Consider the following 21462-nt stretch of genomic DNA (forward strand, 5'->3'; position numbering starts at 1 on the left):
GGGAATGGATTTGAGGCATTCTAGGAAGTGGTTTGTGTCTTTGATGTAGGATGGGAGTCTGCGGGTGATAGGTTGTAGGTGCTGGTCTACCAGAGCTGAGATATGTTCGGTTGGGGCTTTGAAGCCTGCTACAATGGGACAGCCAGGATGGTTCTCTTTGTGGATTTTGGGTAATAGGTAGAAGGTAGGGGTACATGGCTCAGGTGGAGTGAGTAAGTCTATGGAAGCCGTTGTGAGGCCTTGTGAGGGACCTTGGCTTTTTAGGATTTTTTGCAGCTCATTCTGGATGGAGGGAATGGGGTCCTGGGTAACAGCTTTGTAGGTTGAGGTGTCAGAGAGTTGATGCAGTCCTTCTGCCACATACTCCACACGGTCAAGTACGACAGTTGTGGAGCCTTTATCCGCCGGGAGGATGACAATAGAGCAGTCTATTTTCAGCTCCTTAATGGCACGGGATTCAGCTGGGGTGATGTTGGGGGTTGTCGGGATGTTCTTCAAGAAGGACTGGGAGGCAACACTGGATGTGAGGAATTCCTGAAATGTCTGCAAGGGATGGTTTTGGGAGAAGGGAGGGGGATCCCTTTGAGAAGGCAGTCGGAACTGTTCTAGACAGGGTTCAACACTGGGTCTAGTATTTGGGGGCTGTGTTTGGGTAGTGAAGTGATATTTCCAGTTGAGGTTCCGGGTGAATGAGAGGAGATCTTTAACCAGGGCAGTGTGGTTGAATTTAGGTGTGGGGCTAAAGGTTAAGCCTTTTGATAGAACAGATGTCTCTGGAGGAGAGAGGGATCTGGATGAGAGGTTTAGGACTGAATTGGGACTGGTGATATGTGGCATTTGACTGTGGTTATAGTTGAGATTTGGTCTGTGTGGGGTATGTGCTGGGATGGGGAGATTGAGTAGGGTGACTAGGCTAGATTTTTTGGCTATGAGGGGGGTTTGTTGAATGTTCTGTTGTGGTTGGTGTTTGTGAGGGATAGGGAGAGGGACCCCACTTCTTAGGTGTTGCACTAGCACTGTGGATAGTTTTTTCAGGTGGTGTGTGGCATGGAACTCAAGTTTGCAGCTGGCTTCTAGGATAATGTTCCTGAGTGTGTTCTCCAAGCAAGGGTTTGAGAGTGGAGGACTTTGAAGAGAGATAGGAGCTGTTGGGAGTGGTGGTTACATGAAGTAGTGTAGAGATTCAGGACAAGTTGGGTAAGGGCTAAGGATTGAAGATTCTGGAAGTCCAGGAGAGACTGGTGGAAGGAGGAATTGCACCCGGAGATGGGAACTTTTAAGGTAAGCCCTTTAGGGGTAATTCCAAAGGTTAAGCAGGACCAGAGGAAAAGTATGTGGGATTGCAGTTTGGCTACGGTGAATGCATGTTTCCGGAATGAATGTAAATAATGTGGTATAGGATTAGGGTACATAGTGGGTAACTGGTGGGTAGGGAAATTAAATAACTAAAGTTGAAATAGTAATCATAAGAAGGAATAAAACATGGAGGGAAGGACGAGAAGGAAAGAAATTGTGTTGGTAATGTTCAATACCAAAGAAAGACCACTGAATAAGAAAAATGCGGAAAAAGTTGACCAGACCAAGCAAGTATGTCCAGTTCAGGGGAAAAGAACACATGTTGATCAAAAACAGAGATAGCGAGTGGCGAAAAAAGATGACGCGTGCCGCAAAAAAGATCGCGTGTGCCGCAAAAAAAAGAGATCGCGCGTGCCGCAAAAAAAGCAGAAATGTCCCAAAAAAATTTTCTTGTGGCAGAGAAAGATAGCCAATGGTACAAAAATATCGCCAGCAACAAGAAATCGACGGAAATGGATGATACTGGTAGGTGTGGAAGAGATTGTTGGCAGTGATTGTTGGCTGGGAAACAGCGAATAACGAACGTTAAAACTATAGAATGTTGAATAAATAAATCAATAAATAAAAAAGAGAAGAGGACTATAAGCGGAACAAGATAATAGGAGGAAGATGAAACTAGCACAGTTGGTGACGAAAATATTTATTTATGTATATATAAAACACTGAAGAAGAGAAAGTGTTAAGATAACAGACGTAAGTGATAGCTAACAAAAGGGACAAAACAATGAAGGATGTGGACCATGTAGGTGATCTAAATGATTAATGGGAAATCTCATATAAAGATGTGAAACAAATACTAACAAAGAGATAGAGGGGCTGGCCAGTACATACCTCAGCTCAGTACAGCCGATAGATACACATAAAACAGAACTGAAAATTTACGTTCCTAGCTTTTGGAACAAATGTTCCTTCATTGGGGAGGAGAGAGGAGAAAGAAAGGGATGAAGGGAAAGGAGATTCATTTACTCACAACCCAGGTTATGAAGCAACAGGGAAAGGAAAATAGGGAGGGTAGCAAGGATGGAGGCATGGTTATCAGAGGGAAGCCAAAGATATTCTACTGTAAGTACTGTGCCAGCTTCAAACCAAAGAGGATGCATACAGAAGTAAAGAGGTATATAGTATAAAGATAAACACAACTATGTAGGATGAAAAGATGCGTGAATGGCTAAAGAAGAAAGGGAAAGAGGAGAAGACTGAAGAGTGAATGGGAGTGAGGTTGTTTAACGTAGGTTTGGCTTCTCCCACCCAACACCAGTCCCTCTGAACTGCGGAGATGGGAACTTGCACTCCAACACATCCTTTCATCCCGCCATCCCCCTGGACTGAACCTACGTTAAACAACCTCACTCCCATTCACTCTTCTGTCTTCTCCTCTTTCCCTTTCCTCTTTAGCCACTCACACATCTTTTCATCCTACATAGTTGTGTTTATCTTTATACTGTATACCTCTTTACTTCTGTATGCATCCTCTTTGGTTTGTAGCTGGCACAGTACTTACAGTAGAATATCTTTGGCTTCCCTCTGATAACCATGCCTCCATCCTTGCTACCCTCCCTATTTTCCTTTCCCTGTTGCTTCATAACCTGGGTTGTGAGTAACTGAATCTCCTTTCCCTTCTTCCCTTTCTTTCCCCTCTCTCCTCCCCGATGAAGGAACATTTGTTCCGAAAGCTAGGAACGTAAATTTTCAGTTCTGTTTTATGTGTATCTATCGGCTGCACTGAGCTGAGGTAAGTACTGGCCAGCCCCTCTATCTCTTTGTTACCATTTTCATATTAATTAGTTGGTCAGTTTCAAGATGTGTTTTGCCACAAGAACCAATTTTGTGTATGATACAAAAAAGTTTATTATATCCCAGAGAACTGATGGTTATCGACTCACTTCTAGAAGTGCATGAGAATTCTTTAATGGATAAAAACTCTGTACTCCATATTTCAGGTGTGGAGGGGGGGGGGGGGGGGGGAGGGCAAATTCCTCCTCTCGCCCTCCATGCAGATATCTATGGCCATACCTGTTACACAGTATCATTAATGTGTACTTTCAAACTTGTATAGGTGCCTTACAGGAAGCTATGATCGAACGTGTAAAATGTGGGATGTTGAGACAGGCAAAGGACTCCTTAACCTGGAAGGACATAAGAACATTGTGTATGCAGTTTCTTTCAACAACCCACATAGGTATTTGGATGCAAAAATTAAATTAGCTCTTGTGTAAATTGTTGTAAATTTAAAAGTAACAAGTTTGGTTTAGTGTTTGTTTGTTGCCAGTGGCAAAATCCTCACAGGCTCATTTGATAAAACTGCACGCTTGTGGTCATCAGTCACAGGAGAATGCCTTCACACATACTGGGGTCATACAGCGGAAGTTGTCTGTGCACAATTCAGTCCACTAAATACTACTATAGCTACAGCATCAATGGATTGTACTGCTCGTTTACACAATACACTTACAGGTAAATTTGTATAATAAGAAGAGAACTTCTATATTTTAAACTAAAAATCATCAAAAATATAATATTACAGAGCCAGGTATGCTGTTAACATGAGCTATTTCCTCATAAAAAACTGGACAGAACCTGTGATTTGATGGTACAAAACACATCACACATTAAAAAATCCCTCTTGATGAATATTTTTTAATTTAAAATTGTCAGTATTTTTGCAGTCATTAATACAATAACACCAAGACAATTTCCTTTACTTCACATCAATGGTCACAAATTTTTTTTCATCAGGCTGCCAGTTTGGGTCTATAATGAACATCTTCAGATCTGTTTTATAAAAACATATCCTAATATACTGGAGCCATAGCAGCATCATCAAATGCTAAACATAAAATCAGCAACAGCATCGTCAGATGTATATAAAAAATGGTATATAGAAGAGTCATCTTGTTGACAGCACTACTGTTCAAAGCATTTTGTGTTTAGCATTTGATGATGCTGCTATGGCTCCAGTGTATTAGGACATGTTTTTGTAAAACAGATCTGAAGGTGGTCATTATAGACCAAAACTGGTAGTCCAAGTGCAAAACATTTGTGACCATAGACATGAAGTAAAGGAAATTTATTCTATATTCTGTTCAACTCACAACCATGTTACAGCTCGTGAAACCAAAACAATTCTTTTCTTTACATGTTGCATGGTGATCATATGTGCTCTGCTTCAGCTTTGATGTGTCTTCAGAGTGAATTCTTGGCTCCGTCTAGTATTACAGACTTCTCTTTTTTTTAGTTTATCTGTGTTTTGCGTAGTGTGATGCTAGATTCCAGCTTTTCATGTTTTTTGCTAATCTTTTAAGCTCTGTGTTAATATTACACGAGTATCTCCTATAATCTATTTTGGATATTCTACAGACTCATATATTAAATACGAGTTTACTTGTGAATGGGAAATAAAATTAATATTTCTTCGAGGAGGCCTCATTCATTTTGTAACTGCTACACACAAAATTTTCATGCTCTTATATTACTTATGTACCTTGCATCAAAACAGAAGAGGGCTCTGACATGAATGTATTTGATGAGAAGTAGAGTGAAATGATGTGTACCTAGCTGTTGATGGAAGTATATGGAGAGTCACTGACGGATGTCAAAAATATCTGCAAGCGGTGTAGAGAGTTTGTAGATAGTTTTACTGGAATTCATTGTGAGGAAAGAGGCAGGAGACTGCCAATCCCCAAAGAGACAATAACAATGATTGAACAAATCATGCTTCAGGATCAGCGGGTCACTATCAGTGAGCTCTGCAGGGTTGTTCTCAAGATTTTTCGAAGCACCATTCACAGGACTTTGATTGAAGTGTTGAAATTTTGGAAGATGTGCACAATATGGGTCCCAAGAACGCTGACAGAAGACCACAAACGGCAACACATTGAAATTTACCACCAGTTTCTTCAATGTTATGCAGATGAAAGGGACAACCTTTTGGATTCAATAGTCACAGATGATGAAACCTGGGCTTTCCACCTCACACCTGAGACCAAACAACTGTCAGATGAGCAAAAGCATCCTGATTCATCCGAGTCACGGAAATTCAAAAGTACACAGTCAGCTGGTAAAGTCATGGCTATTGTGTTTTGGGGTCAAAAGGGAATATTGTTGACCAACTTCATGATTCCTGGGGCAACAATAAATGCTGACAGGTAATACCAGACGTTAAAAAAACTCAGATGGATGATTCAGAATGAAAGAAGAGAAATTCTGAGCAAGGGCTTAAGGCTTCTCCGTGACAATGCCCATCCCAATATCACCCATCAAACCACGAATCTTCTGAAACAGTTTGGGGTGATAACATCACCTCTCCCTCCTTTAGTCTGAACTTAGCACCCTGTGACTGCCACTTGTTTCCCAAGTTGAAAAAACACTTGGTTGGAAGGTGCTTCAGTGACAAAGACAAAGTGAAAGATGAGGTCCGACGCTTCTTCAGTTGCATGGCGGCGGGCTGATGTGACATGATCATACAAAAACTGTTACATCATTTACAAAAATCAAAATGGCAGTTATGTGGAAAAATAGAAAAAAGGTTCAAGCTTCAAAACTATGTATAATTTGTTATAAATAAACATTTCTTTATAGTTTTTTTAAAAATTGGAGACCTTACCTGTGGGGTCACCCTCATACATTTAATTTTGGATTCTGTGCTGTGCACTCTGATCTGCAGCTTCCACAGTGTCATGGTTGTGGTTCTGCTTTGCTTTGTTTCGGGTGAGGGTGTGGCATCCCACTGGTGCCATGTCATGAAATTACAATGACTGATCATCTTGATGCTTTGCAGTGTAATTGAAATGCCTGATGATGATATTATGTGTGTAACCTACTATTAGGCTGTAAATGTCACGGGTTCTTCTTAAATGTCTTATAACCTTTATTATGCCATGTACTGTTGTTTCTGAGTTGTTTGCTTGAAATATACATATTGTGTATTCCATATGTGCCACATACCTATGTTTGAATTACAGCAGCTGGATGCCCCCCAGCTATAGCTTTGTTGGTAAAAATTTGTAATTGCACTGTTTTATAAAGTAATTGTAATGACTGATGGTCTCGATATTATAATTGTGACCTGCTACTGGGCCATAAATGTCAATGGTTCCTCTTAATTACAATAAATGTCCCTTCCTTCCTCAGTTTATAAAAGTTTTATACTTACTGATCTTTTTATAATTTTGATTTTGTGATGTATATTTGCTTACTGAGCTGTTTCAATAAGTGCTGCTTTCCAATATTCAAATTGCATCAACTCTGGAGTGCTCCAGCTACTGCCTTGTTGGTACAAATTGGACCCCATTTACTGACATTTTTCCTTAAATATAGAATGTAAATAATATATGTACTTTCTAAGTATGCTGTTATCATATAACAATTATGCCTAATGTCATAGGTATTACCTTGACTAGTGCCAGCTACTGATGAAATTGTTTTTTTGTACAATGCTTATGTCAGTTGGACACTGAAGGTGTTCTGGGGTTTTAAGTGACAGGATACTCTGTATTGATTTTAATAGCTGTCTTCTTCACTGTTACTATGTTGTTGCAATGTACTTCTTTTAATACCTTGCACTATATCCAATTTTTCATCCAAAAACACATCATGAGATTACTATTATTATTATTATTATTATTATTAAAGGATTAATCAATACAAAGATTAATTAATAACAATATCTTATTGTTTTCCTGTTATCCTCCACCAAGCCTCTTTATCCAGCGCATCTTCCTTGTCGATGCTGCGATGTTCCATTACTCCGTTTATGTGGTCTGTTCAAGAACATCGTGGTCTTCAGTGCTTATGTTTGCCGGGTGGTTTCTATTCATAAACCTTCTTTGCCACTGATGATCTGGCATTCTCATCATATGTCTGTACCATTTTAATGATTTTATTTCAATTCTATCATTGTATCATTTGCCTTCATTAGTTTTCCTTTCGATTCTTGATATTCTGGCACTCCTACACAAATAATCCATTTCCACAGCTATTAGTCTTCTTTTGAGATCCAGATTTAGGATCCATAGTTCTGATCCATAGCATAGCATTGATTCAACCATTATCTTACCTACTCTTTTCTTATTGATATTGGAAATATTCTTATCCCACCACAAAGAATTCATACACCCTAACACTTTTCTGCTTTGCGGTATTCTATATTTTATTTCTGTATGGCCCAATCCATTTTTATCAATATGTGCCCTGAGATATTTAAATTACTCTACCTGTCTCATAACTGCTTTGTCATTGATGTGTACTTCACCACCAGATACTCTGTTTTTGTTAGACTTATTTGTAGAACCCCATCTGTTGTATTCCTGATATAATCATCATATCATGAACTCAATATCATAATCATCTTGTGCTATAATAACTTGATCGTCAGCAAAACTTAATGAAAATATCTGTACTTCGTTGACAGTGATTCCCATTCCTCTACGCCTGTTCTCCCAATTTTGGAGAGCCACTTCTGCATATAAATTGAACAAGATTGGTGACATACTGAAACCCTGTCACAAACCTTTAGTGACATTAATAGGTTCTGATAACGTTGAACCTCATTCAATCTGTACCACATTATCTCTGTACAATTCAATAATAATTTGTAAAAGGTGATCATCCATACCCATATCTTTCATAACTTTCCACAGCTTATATCTAGGAACTGTATCCTAGGTTTTTGCTAAATCCACAAAGGCAATGTGTATCTCCATCACTACTGCCATAAATTTCTGCATTAGTTGTTGTAAAATAAATAGGTTATCCGTATGTGATCTGTTCTGCCTAAACCCGCTGTGGTCTTCCCCAATATGGTGGCCAACAATTTGTCTAATTTTTTCAAATATTATCTTGCCAAATAAGCAGCTCATTGTGCAGTTGACCCTAATGACTCTATAGCAGTTTGTGTCTTTTCTATTCCCTTTCTTGAAAATAGAAACCATATATGACATTTTTCATTCTGAGGGAATTTCAATCCTTTTACAGCAGTTGTTCATCAGGCAGGTTATTTTTTTTTTTTTTTTTTTTTTTTTTTTTTTTTTTCTCCAACCTTCAATAATTCAACAGGAATGTTTCCTGGACCAGGTGATAGGCTATTCTTCATTTTAATTAATGCACAATTCACTTCCTCTATTGCAATGCTTATATTTTGATCAGTTACCTCCATCTTCTCTTTATTTCCTTGTGTGTAATATGGCCTATCTTCAGCTAAAAGGTCTGCATAATGCTTTTACCATTCCTTTAACGGAATTAGGTTGTCCACTGCTTTGTTTACTTGTATTTTCTTCATACTGGTAATTGTTCTTCACACTTCGGTTGTTTCTAATCCACCTATTAGACTGTCAATTTCAATACGTTTCTGTTCCCACATCTCGTTCTTTTATAATTTAATTCTGTTTCTTAATTTGTAATTTGTTGTCTGGTAGTTTTGCCTGTCCTGAAGTGATTTAGTTGATAACCATTTTTTTGTAGAGATTTTTCTTTTCCCTAATCAACATCTTCAGGTCATCAGACATCCATGGAGGATCCCATTTACCTAGACTCTTACTCTCTGGCCCTAGTACCTCTAGAGAAATTATTGTAAGTGCTTTTTTAATATTTTCATATTCTACTTCAACATTGTCATCTTCTGGAATCGCTTTTAGCTCATTTTCTAATCTACGTAGAAATAAATCCTTGATGCTGAACTGCTTCAGGAGAAAGAGCTTATACCTTGTCTGCTTTAATTTCTCATGATTGCTGTGGTCAGCCACTTAGCCAGTTATTGATGGTTTTCTCCGAAATGGGTATGTCAACTTTGCTATAACTAAGAGTTGATCAGACATACAGTTGGCTCCCCGCTTGACTCTACAGCCTTGAACTATCATTTTTGGCCATTGCTTGGTAATTATGTAATCAATTATTGATTTCTGCTTTAAGGATGGTCTCTCCCATGTATATCTGTGGATATTTTTATGTGAATAGTGTGTGTTCAGAATTTTCAAGTCATATTGGTTACAGAATTCTGCAAGATTTTCTCCAGAACTATTAATGACATTTTCTCCATATCTTCCTACTACTGCATCATTTACTTGTGAGCCAACCCTCACATTAAAATCTCGTGCTGTTATTACTTCTTGGTGCTTTTTGACTTGGTTGAGTTGATGGTCTAATTTCTGGTAGAAATGGTCTTTGGTTTGTTGTGCCGCATTGTCGTTTGGTGCATACTCCCCTATTATAACTGTTTCAATGCCGTATAACTTGATGGTAATAGCGACAATTCTTTCACATATACATGCATAGTTCTTTATGTAAGCACTCAGAGCTTTGTTAATTAGAATGGAAACGCTTGATTTTGCTCATTTATGTTTATCGACTCCAGACCAAAAATGGATGATTTCTCATTCCCTTGTCCCTTCTTTTTTGTTTCTGACAGAATAATTATGTCCACCTTCAGTGACTAATTTCATTTTCTATTTCAGTGTGTTTATTTGTCAGGCTTTGTATGTTCCATATACCAACTCTCAATGTCCTTTTCCTTGCCAATAATTGTCCTTAAGAGTTTCTATCCGATTTCCGAGGCTCCGCTTCAGATTCTAGAGTTCGTAGAAGTTTTTTATGGATAATGGGGTGCTGGCCCATTGAGCCAGTCCCAACTTGGAGGACCAGAGTTTACTCCTCTAGGAGGGTTGGCTTCACCACATCTATAGAGACCCCCCTTCCCTAGGTGGGACACATTTCAGCTGGCTCCTCTGTTGAGGCCTGTCCGACTCGGGTGACACTGCCAGTAGCTACGCTACCACTGGCATTGCTCTCAACTTCGCTGAAACATGCAAACCCTCCCATCCAGTACTGAAGGTACCTTCGATAAGGTAGTGTCCCTTGGGAGACATGAGATGATGATAAAATTATTTTGGCAGTCAAAACAAGTTGTGATGAAGCAAGCTGGGATCTCTTTACATTCTCTCTTGTTTTGCTATCTGTCTCCTTAAATTCATTTTATTTTCATTTTTGCCTAATTACCATTAATGTACATGAGTATAATCTGAATTTCCATAAAAGAGAAAGGTTGGCCCTCAATCTTAAGAAATATAGCACCAGGTCTAATTTTTTTTGCTTAGTTTTGTGTATGTAATTAATTTCCTAATTTATTTTGAGAAGAAATAAATACTTTGAGGTTCGCTGATGACATTGTAATTCTGTCAGAGACAGCAAAGGACTTGGAAGAGCAGTTGAACGGAATGGACAGTGTCTTGAAAGGAGGGTATAAGATGAACATCAACAAAAGCAAAACGAGGATAATGGAATGTAGTCGAATTAAGTCGGGTGATGCTGAGGGAATTAGATTAGGAAATGAGACACTTAAAGTAGTAAATGAGTTTTGCTATTTGGGGAGCAAAATAACTGATGATGGTCGAAATAGAGAGGATATAAAGTGTAGACTGGCAATGGCAAGGAAAGTATAGATTTATATGTCAGGAAGTCGTTTCTGAAAGTATTTGTATGGAGTGTAGCCATGTATGGAAGTGAAACGTGGACGATAAATAGTTTAGACAAGAAGAGAATAGAAGCTTTCAAAATGTGGTGCTACAGAAAAATGCTGAAGATTAGATGGGTAGATCACATAACTAATGAGGAGGTATTGAATAGAATTGGGGAGAAGTGGAGCTTGTGGCACAGCTTGACTAGAAGAAGGGATCGGTTGGTAGGACATGTTCTGAGACATCGAGGGATCACCAATTTAGTATTGGAGGGCAGCGTGGAGGGTAAAATTCATAGAGGGAGACCAAGAGATGAATACACTAAGCAGATTCAGAAGGATGTAGGCTGCAGTAGGTATTGGGAGATGAAGAAGCTTGCACAGGATAGAGTAGCATGGAGAGCTGCATCAAACCAGTCTCAGGACTGAAGACCACAAAAACAACAACAGTTTATTTTGATCATCCCTAGTTAATACCTTTTGTTATAGAGTGGGATCAGCAATTGTTTCATGACTTACATTCTATTGTTGACTTATAAACAAATATAAGTTCTGTAATAATTATAAGCGTTTGGAAGGAGAACTACTAGGATTCTTAAAGTATTTATTTGGCTCTATTTGAAAACATATTACCAAAGCCAGCCCTTAATTAATTCCAAAATAATTACCAGGTTTGTCAAGAGCACTGTTTGTATAACTATATCTGTTAATTTCATTATTTAAACAAATAATTCGTCCTAACTTTTGTGATAGAAGGAACTGTTAAAAAGGAGGAATTTTTTGATGTATTCACTTAATTGAATGAGTTATGTTTTAATTGTAATTTCTGTAACTTAAACATCAAACAATATGTAGTTTCAGTGCCTATTATTGCGAGGATATGTAAAGGACTGTTTTTTGTTCCCAAAACAGTCAGGCCACGGCCGATTTTCAGGCGGGAAATATGTATTGGTTAGAGTAACAACAATGCATCAACTTAACGGTGGAAGAAGTGTAACACAAATAGGTCGTGTGTTAGAACAATTAATGACAATGTCTGTTTATCTGTTTAATTTATTTGAAAAATAGTGTCACACATACCGTATTATTCTGCAAGGTGTGGGCTTTCAAATAAAAAATATGAGTTGATGTGTTGTAGCACTCAACTACGTACCCTCAGACTCAGAGTTGAAATATTAAAAGTTTTGGCTGATTTTGTTGTTTAGGGGCTGGGATACGTAGTTGCCACATTACAAGTCAAATACTACTGAGTCTACAGCATACAATATGAACAAACACATGAACGGAATGGTCGAAGGTTCTTATCACTCGGCAATTGCGAATTTTTAAAGCAACATAGCAATTTACAAATGAAAGATTGCAATTAAATAAAATCTGCAAGTACTATCTTAACAACTTTAAATGATGAGTATGGTAGTAGAAGTACTTTTGAGAATGTGGTATATTTCTTCAAACACTTATTGGTGTCAATGGTCCAGCAATAAAATAAAATATAAGTTAAATAAAGGGAAACAATAGATTCCAATTTTATGTAATTAGTTATGAACGACAACATAGCTCGTGAGATATTCACTTCTAAACGTATACTACGTCTTCACTGTAGACACCACGGAAATCTCACACATTCACAAGTCGGCACTCCGAAGCAAACTGCTCCACACTCTCCAAGTCCTTCCTGTGACTGTACATCTGTCGTGTCGTCGCATCCAGCACCTCCTCTCCTGTCGTTCTCTCCCTCGCACCGTACTGTCCGTGCACAAAACGATCCTCCTCCCCTACTTCCATACAGTCTTTCCACATGTCCTTTTTGGAACGATCGCAGTGATTGGCAAGAGTGTTCCCACCCTGTCTCCAAGCCAACGTACACTCACAAACATATTGAAACATGTACAAAATACTGGGTTTACATTTAAATATCTTGAAATTAAATAATCCTATGGCTGGACCATAAACACTCTCTAACACACATTATTAAATACATAAACAAATCAAATAAACATATATCAAAGGAATAGCAAGCAGAAGTAGACCAGTAGCCTAATGTCTCTGTGCTTTCTAAAACACAGTAAATATTTGACCAATTTCTTCATGAATAGGATACATTGGATATAAACAAAGACATAGATGAAAAAATATATTTATAAGCATGCTGCTACCTTTTTTTTTGTGTAACTGTGGAGTACTTATGGCCTGATGCGATCGATAGTAATCGGTCACTTTGACCTCCAATAACACAGGTATTCTTCAAGTTACATGTCTGTAATTCATACCAGTTTAGGTTTACTCTGATAGTTTTCTAAAGACACGTCGATCGACAAAATCAGATGAACCGTTTCAATTTTGTAAATACGTTGCTGGGTGTTACTTGTATAATTTACAGTCAGATACTAAATTTTAAACTTACAAGGTATTGAAAATCTAATTACACCATCAGAATCGTCGTGCAAATAATGGCAATGTACATGTTTCTTTTTGAGGTATCATGATTCATCTGGCTACTATCAATTTCTGTACTAATTGTGAAATGTCTGCCGTGATGGTTTTACAATGTCCACCATCTTTGGCACTCTCGGCATACAAGTCTCTTTCATCAATACAGCGTCACCGTGAAATTCCCAGTGATGCGGCCGATGGACCACGCACTGGGGCTACCCCTCATGCACAGCATCACATGGTTGCTGCCGGGCCACGGCCCGCCAAGAGGCCCCGCACGGCCACACCAAACCCGACGTTAGAATATATCATTCCCCGCAAATTTATTCCCATTACTTTTACTTAAATCTCTCACAAATATATGCTTCTGCCATTCACGCCTGCTTTTGTTGAAAGAGCCACCTATATAGCCTTCCTGTTTAACTTACTCCATATTACATATTTGTTGCCTTTCTCCAAACCTATCAACATTTCTGCCATTAACATTATCTCCAGTACTTTTTATTGCCTATTTAGATTGCCATCCTTGGACCTGAGATGTGGTGAACATCAGTTTCCCGACTGGCTGTTATGCGATTGCACTTTGCACAAATTTCCCCCATCAAATCTGCATTCTTTACTCAGAACCTGTTGAAAGGTATCACTCCTGTTTGTTCTCCGACCATTCTGCTCATTCCAGCTACTGTCTCCCTGAGAATTCCTTTGATTTCTCTCACAATTATTATTTTGGTGGTGATTATTTGGATTCCCATTTTGATAACTACCACCCGTTTTGCTCTGAGGTTTGAACTTCAAAGCCCTCTTTAATTTTTCTACAAATTCTAGAAATTCGTCCATGGGATCTCATGAACTATGGACAAGATCTCACTCCAATCACCTTTTTAACATGGTGATCTCTGTTAAAAACCCCGACGGATGTTTCAAATGCATAAGCTTGCCAAGTTCGCTCTTGCAAAAATCTCTCATGTTCCCGTTACCATATCTGTAACTCGGCCCATTTAAAAATTCATTTTGGATCCGCATCTGTTTTGCCTCACTCCAAAATTTATTCAAAAAGCACTTTTCAATCTTTGTACGATTCACATGAACTACAGTTAATGACTGTGGGTCTCCATCCAAATGTCATGTAACACATTTTATTTTCGCTTCGTCCGACGTGCCATGAACAAAGGCATCCCTACATGCAGCCAAGAAATTTACTGAGTGATTTCTTCTGTCATCTGTGTAACATTTCACAGATCTGGTATTTGCCCAAGGGATATTTAGAACCATCGTGGCCTGTTGGGAGGCTAACGAACTTAAATCACTTTTTATCTGTTGCATTTGTTTTTTAAATTCATTGTCACTAGTGATACTGGACTCTATTTTATCTTTATTTTGCCCATTTCTTTCTCCCCATCACCTACATGATTGGCAATGTCACTAATTGCTAAATGTATATCGCTTTTATGAGCATCTTGCGCTTTTATACTGTCGCTTACCTTGCCCCCAAGTTCCATCTGTATCTTACCCATTTTTTCCCCCAAGATCTTTTTCCACTGATTCGATTTTATATTTTACTATTACAACTTCATGTGTAATTTTCCCCATATCCACTTGGACACATTTTAATTTATCATCAATTGCTTTTTCAAGGTTACCCATAATTTTTTCAACTTCCTCCTTCACAGCGGAACCTATTTCAGTTTGCATTGTACCCATGTGTGTTCGAATTGTACTGATATTGTTTGCCATTGTATTCATATTATTTCCCAATCCCTCGATCATTTGCATTAGCTGATACATCATGTCTCCCCCACATTCATTCCCCTTGCCTGAATTCCTACTAGTTACACTTTTACCCTCTGATTTCGGACTGACCGGCTTATTTCTGTTTTCAGAATCACACATACTAGGTGACTGTTTTATATTCGCAAGATCTATAAGTGGAGCTTGAACTTCAGACTCAAACACTAACTTACTATTTGCCTATTTGATCTGAGATGGTTCCCTCTGCCATGGTGCTGCTGTCGGTTGTAGTGGAAGTTGATATTGAAGACTGCCCTGGAGTACTCGAAGACACTGCTGTCGTATTGCTGTTGATCTGTGCCCACCACTGGAGAAGATTGCCTGACGTAAATGTAGTTGCTGCCGGTTACCGTGTGTTCCAGCTGTCTTTGATACCACTGTCCGTTAAATGCGCTAACCGCTACTATTCCTTGCTCTCAGCTTATTTAGACTCTGAGCCCCCACACAAATTGCCTTTAACGTGATAGATAAGGACCTCTATCGATAGCATGTGTTAGTTGTGGAATTTACTGTGTAATTTCACCGTTTCCAGAAACCTATTTGCGGATAAAACCGATCTCACACTGTATTTTGTGAGAAGTTCACTCTACGGAAATCTCTAATGGTTTTGCAAATGTTTCCATGCTTCACATAGTACCCTGAATAACAGAGGACAAAGGAATTACCACTTTGCAGGACACAAATCCCAGATGAGCCCCCAGTTGGGGGCTTTCAAATAAAAAATGTGAGGTGATATGTTGTGGCCCTCAACTATGTACGCTCAGGCTCAGAATTAAAATTTTAAAAGTTTTGCCTGGTTTCATTGTCTAGGGGATGGGATACATAGTTGCCGCATTACAAGCCAAATACTGCTGAGTCTACAGTATACAATATGAATACACACATGAATCAAATGGTCGAAAGTTCCTATCACTCAGAAACTGCGAATTTTTAAAGCAACATAGTAATTTATAAATGAAATATTGCAATTAAATAAAATCTGCAGGTACTGTCTTAATGACTTTAAATGATGAGTACGATAGTAGAAGTATTTGATATTTGTGTCCATTCAATGTGCCAACAACAAAATATGGGCCAGTGAATTTGTTCCTCACGATGCCACACCATATGTTAACCAAACAAGGACACTGATGTCAGTTTGTCATAAACAGTGGGGATTGTCTACACTCCAGTAATGCATGTTATGCTGGTTAATGCTACCATGGTTTGTGAATATAGACTTATCGGAAAATAGTACCTTGGCAAAGAACATAGGGGTCATTCGCACTTGAGGAAGTGCTCATTCACAGAACAAAACCTCATTATGGAAATCAGCACCATGACATTGTTGGTGCAGTGACACATGGTATGGTAATACTTATAATGAAGCAGTATTGGGACAATGCTATCTACAGACGTAGCAGAATCACGATGTATTTGCCAGGCACTTGTCCATGGATTGTGGCGCATTGTCGTTAGTGCAGCTATTTCATTAGCTTCTCCTGTAACCAGTCTGCTTCATTTCCCTTTGCTGGTCTGTACACTGCCATCAGACATAAGAGCGTTCACAACCTTGCAAAAGAATGAATGAGAGAAAGTTTTCTCTGAAAAACACTCAGCATTCTCCCTAAATCAGGATTGTTTCATTTTTTTTCTTCTGTGGTTGGAACATTTATCATCCAATTGCATGTAACAGGCTGGAGTGCAGGCAATAAACACTGTGCAAGTATCTTAATTTTTAGAGCCGCTATCTGTTCTATGTCTGCACAATATGTGAGTTCCAATTGCAGTGTAGTGCCTGTTATGATATGTCGTAGTTCGCTACATGGCCATGATGGCATGTCAAGTAGTCCCTTGTTCAATAAGTCAGGCAAATACAAAGTTGTGAATGGGGTTTCCAATTAGGAGTTATGAAACACTGGCCTGCCCTACTCTCCTAGCGTGGAGGTGGGGTCCTGAGTGCCATTGGATATTCAAGGGTCATTGAGTAGCATGTTGTAAATTATGATTGCGAACCCATTTCTATTCCTCTGATTACAGTGCCATCTGTGGTGAAACATAGAAAATACTTCAGACAAAATATATGTAGATTTTGCCTTAAAATCATAATCATCAATAAAAAATGGGAGATTCCATTGAAGATTTTGAAGCTACCTTCTGCTACCCATGCATATGTTGGGGTGGTGTTGTTAAGAGTGGTATCATTGGATATGCCCCTCTGAGGCAAACAAACTGGAAGTATAACTTTTTTTTAATCTGATGTATAGTTTTCGAGAGATTTCAATGTCTTCAATAAAATGAACACCCTGTATGTATAGACTTTATCCTAAATTAATGTAGAAAATGAGAGGGCTGCTAGAGTAGACCATAACAAGCAAATTTCACATAGCAACACATGTCTGCATCCCCTCGCGTATGGCGCTAGGTGTCATTGAACAGAGTCGTACGCTGGCATGAGGGTAGGCATGCAACATGCCATCCGAGCTGTCATGGTAGCAGGTTTGCAGGGCAATGTTTTCACTGTATTTTGTGGCAGCATGGTAAATGAGAAGTAGGGGTGAAGTTTTATAACGTGTGTTTGGAAACAGTTACAAAAAGTGCTCAAAATTATGTCCTTCTGCTTGAATGCACACTGTGCAACGATGCTTGAGTGACACAGAACATTCCTGGTGAACTGGAAATTGCATAGGACTCTGCATTAATGCATGCTGTCAACTCTTCATCAGTCTCAGTGGGTGTTTCAGACAACAGATTTCAGGTGGCCCCAGAAAAGAAAAATCAGTGGGCATTAAGTTGTGAGAAGATGCAGGCTATGCCACCAGCCCACTGCGGCCTATCCATTTTTCACCAAAGGTTTCATCCAAATGCATTTGCACTGCATGTGCAAAGTGCACAGGTGCACCATGATATTGGTATCACATTTGCTGTTGCCTTTTGAGTGGAAAATTTTCCAACAACTCTGGAAGAGTTTCTCTTTAAAAAGATTAAATATCTGTTTGCATTCAGTCGCTCTGCAAACATGTATGGAGAGACCAGATTATCATCTACAAAGCCAGTCCAAATGTTGACAATGAAGTGATCTTGGTGACCATGAACAAAAGACGGTGTGAGATCTTTCCCATTGTGTTTGTTGAACATATCCTCTCATGTAAAGGATGCCTCATCTGTAAAAAGTACACGGTTCAGGAAGTCCAGTTGAAGGGGACATCTTTGTAAAAACAACTGACAGAATTCAGTTCAATGTGGAAAATCATGTGGGTTAAGGGCATCAACCTTCTGAAGGTGGTAGGGGTCAAATCATCTTCATGCCACACATGCCATATTATGGAATATCTTATACCTATTTCCCATGTGACACACTGTGAGCTTGTTGAGGGTGTGTTTTGTTTTCCAGCAGAGCTTATGCCTCTTCTTCAAGTCCTGGTGTACACACTGTGTGTTGATGACTGCATCCATCAGGCATTCACACCTGTAACACAAAATGAGTGTGCCAGGTTTTTAAGTAGGCCTTAAATAAATATGTGCCACTATGAGAATGTGCTAGTGGAAAATGTATTTTAAGCAAACGTGTCTCTTGTAGGGACCTGTGGATGGCAGTAAATGTGCATTTAGCTGGCATTCAATGATTTGGAAACTGCCAAATGTTCAGACATTGGGTAGAATGAGCATTTCCATATGCTGCTCCATAGGCACAGTGCATGTCTGCCATTTCCTCTCAAGAATAGCACTCCAGTTGCTGTCCTCTCCACACAATAACAAGCACAAGAATTTCCCCGTTTGATGACAAACTGACACAGGGCAAACCAGACTCCACAGTGTGCACAGGTGCTGCTGTCTATGGATCACCTATCAAACATGCATTGGCAGAGGTAAAAGCATTTTCACGTCCTAGTATGAGGTGGAAAGCCTGTAGTGTTGTCCTGCCTGGAAAATCCACAATTATATTGACTTCCACATTTGTAAATAAAGGTGATAAAACTTCAACCTGATGTCTTTTTACCCTTGATGTCAGAAATACATTAAAATCATTGCTCTGCAGACCTGCTAACATGATGGCTCAGATGGCGTGTTGGGTGCCTACCCTCATGGTGGCACACAGTGCTGTTCAACGACGGCTAGTGCCGTATGCTAAGGGATATGGATAAGGGTTGCTATGTGAAATGCACTTGCTATGGCCCACTCTACCAGCACTCTCATTTTATATGTTCATTTCAGATACACTCTGTGTGGTGTACAGAGGTACATAGGAGCTTCTAATATAGAAGAGAACTGTTGATGATGATGACGATAGTGACATAAGAGGAATATAACGGAAAATGGGATACAAATAAAAAAATTAATGATACAGACATACATACACTATTGATCACTGAATTACATTAGTTAATATTAAAGGGAGAGAAAGAATCCTGATTCAAACAATAGAAATGAATCACAAGACCTGTCTGATAATACACGTGGGTTTTTTGATTAAATGTAATCGTTTGCAAACTGTTGTGTTATTTACATACTCCACTGTTTTGTTATTGATCAACTTGATTATTTATTTGTAATAAATTTTTTGCATGAACTCTTTAACCGAGTGAAAACTATTTTTTAATAAATATGCTTCAAGATGTATTTTAAGTTTACACAGGTCCTTCAAGTTTTAATTAATTTTGGCAGTTTGTTGTATAGCTTGACTCCTTGGTAAAATATAGTGGTTTGGGGCTTAACTTTATTATTTTTATCTGCTTACAAGCATCTGCTGTATCTGGTTTGGTAATTATGTATGGAGCTGTTTGCTGCATATTGCTCAGTGTTTTACTGTATAAAAACTGTAGTGTGAAAGATGCATTCACCTTGAACTCTCAGAATATCCCAATTTCTTAAAACACTGAATGCAGTGGGCCCTTTTGCCACCTGCTAATTATTCTGGTGGCCTGTTTTGCACTTTAATATATTTTCCACGTTCTTGGTATTTGAACCCCAAAATATTTTGTCATAACTGATGTTGGTGTTGTTCTCAGGCACGAGCTGTGGTTAATATTCATAGGGTGTAGTATTCTCTGTTAGTTCCAATTTTTCTGATATGTTTATCCCATTTTAAATGCTAATCAACATATAAATCTAAAATTTTTGTACTATTACCTGTGGTCTCATTTTGTATTTCATGTGTTGTTGTCTTAGGTATTTTATTTACGTAGATGTTCATGTTGGGGGTTTTTCCTGGCAAGAGAACTGAACAAGGTGAAATCAGCCTTGTGAGGCTAACTATATGTGTCACTTCAGCAACTTGTCTGTTTTTAAAACCAGTGACATCTGGTTTTCCCCAGACAGTCACCCATTCAAGCACTAGCTGACTCCAGCATTTCTTAACTTTGGTGATTGGGTGGGAATTGGTGTTACCAAAATGGCAAGACCATTGGCAACCAAGGACATAATTAACTGAATAGTACTGGCAGTTGGTGGCAGTAGGATCATTCTACAGTCAGCTTGAAGTGCCAGTTCTCTAAATTTTCTCAATAGCATTTCCCAAGGGCAACATTGCCTTCCCTCCAGGAATGCTCATTTGAATTCATGAAGCATCTCTGTAATACTTGCATGTTGATTGAACCAACCAGTAACAAATCTAGCGGTGCACCTCTAATTTAATTCAATGTCTTCCGTTAATGTGTACCTGGTGATCCCAAACACTTAAGAATGTGTCGCACTAGTGTTTTTATTTATTTTATTTTACATGTCTAGTTATTTTACATCTGTGGACACAAACTTTTGTCATCAGACTACTGGTTTTGGTCTATACTAGCCGTCTTCAGATCTGCAGCAAAATATGAGAAAACATAAATACACTAGCAGATTGTCTACAGCTTAAGACAATAAAATAGACCATAATGAAAAGTAATACTGACATACATTCACATTTGTGCACTTTTAAGTATGAAGAGGCATACCTGTTTTATAAAAACATGTCCTAATGTGCTGCAGCCATAATGGCATTGTCAAATGCAGTACATTAGGACAGGTACACCTCTTCATACTTAAAGGAAGATTTTATTGTTTCAAGCTATAGACAATCTGCTAGTGTATTTATGTTTTCCCATATTTTGCTGCAGATCTGAAGATGGTCATTAGAGACTGAAACCAGCAGTCTGACGACAAAAATTTGTGACCACAGATGTAAAGTAAATGAAATTCAGGTCTCTGTTTAATTCTCGACCATGCTGCAGCTTGTGAAACAGCTAAGATTTTTGAATTCATGTGTTAGCTTATTGAAAATGAATGCAGCAGTATACTGCACACCTTTCTGAACAAGAGTCAAGGAAGTGCAATCCAAATGCAGATTGGATTTTGGCCTAGTGTTAACTGAGTGAAAGCTACTAATTTTTGGGAATAAACTGCTATTGTTAACAAGAAATGACAATAAAGAATATATACATTGAGAAGCCAATGTCAGAATACCTGACTAATGAATAGGGATT

The 21462-nt window shown here is 38.7% G+C and overlaps 1 protein-coding gene across 1 annotated transcript in view; it reads left to right on the forward strand.

Moving 5' to 3' along the window:
• Positions 1-21462, forward strand: part of LOC124547466 (dynein assembly factor with WDR repeat domains 1) — a 92815-nt gene that overhangs the window by 35110 nt on the left and 36243 nt on the right. The window contains exons 4-5 of the mRNA XM_047125107.1: positions 3413-3535; positions 3626-3810. Coding sequence (XP_046981063.1) covers positions 3413-3535; positions 3626-3810 — 308 coding nt within the window. The remainder of the gene's footprint in view (positions 1-3412; positions 3536-3625; positions 3811-21462) is intronic.

The sequence above is a fragment of the Schistocerca americana genome, chromosome 1, assembly GCF_021461395.2.
Source record: "Schistocerca americana isolate TAMUIC-IGC-003095 chromosome 1, iqSchAmer2.1, whole genome shotgun sequence".
Classification (NCBI taxonomy): domain Eukaryota; kingdom Metazoa; phylum Arthropoda; class Insecta; order Orthoptera; family Acrididae; genus Schistocerca; species Schistocerca americana.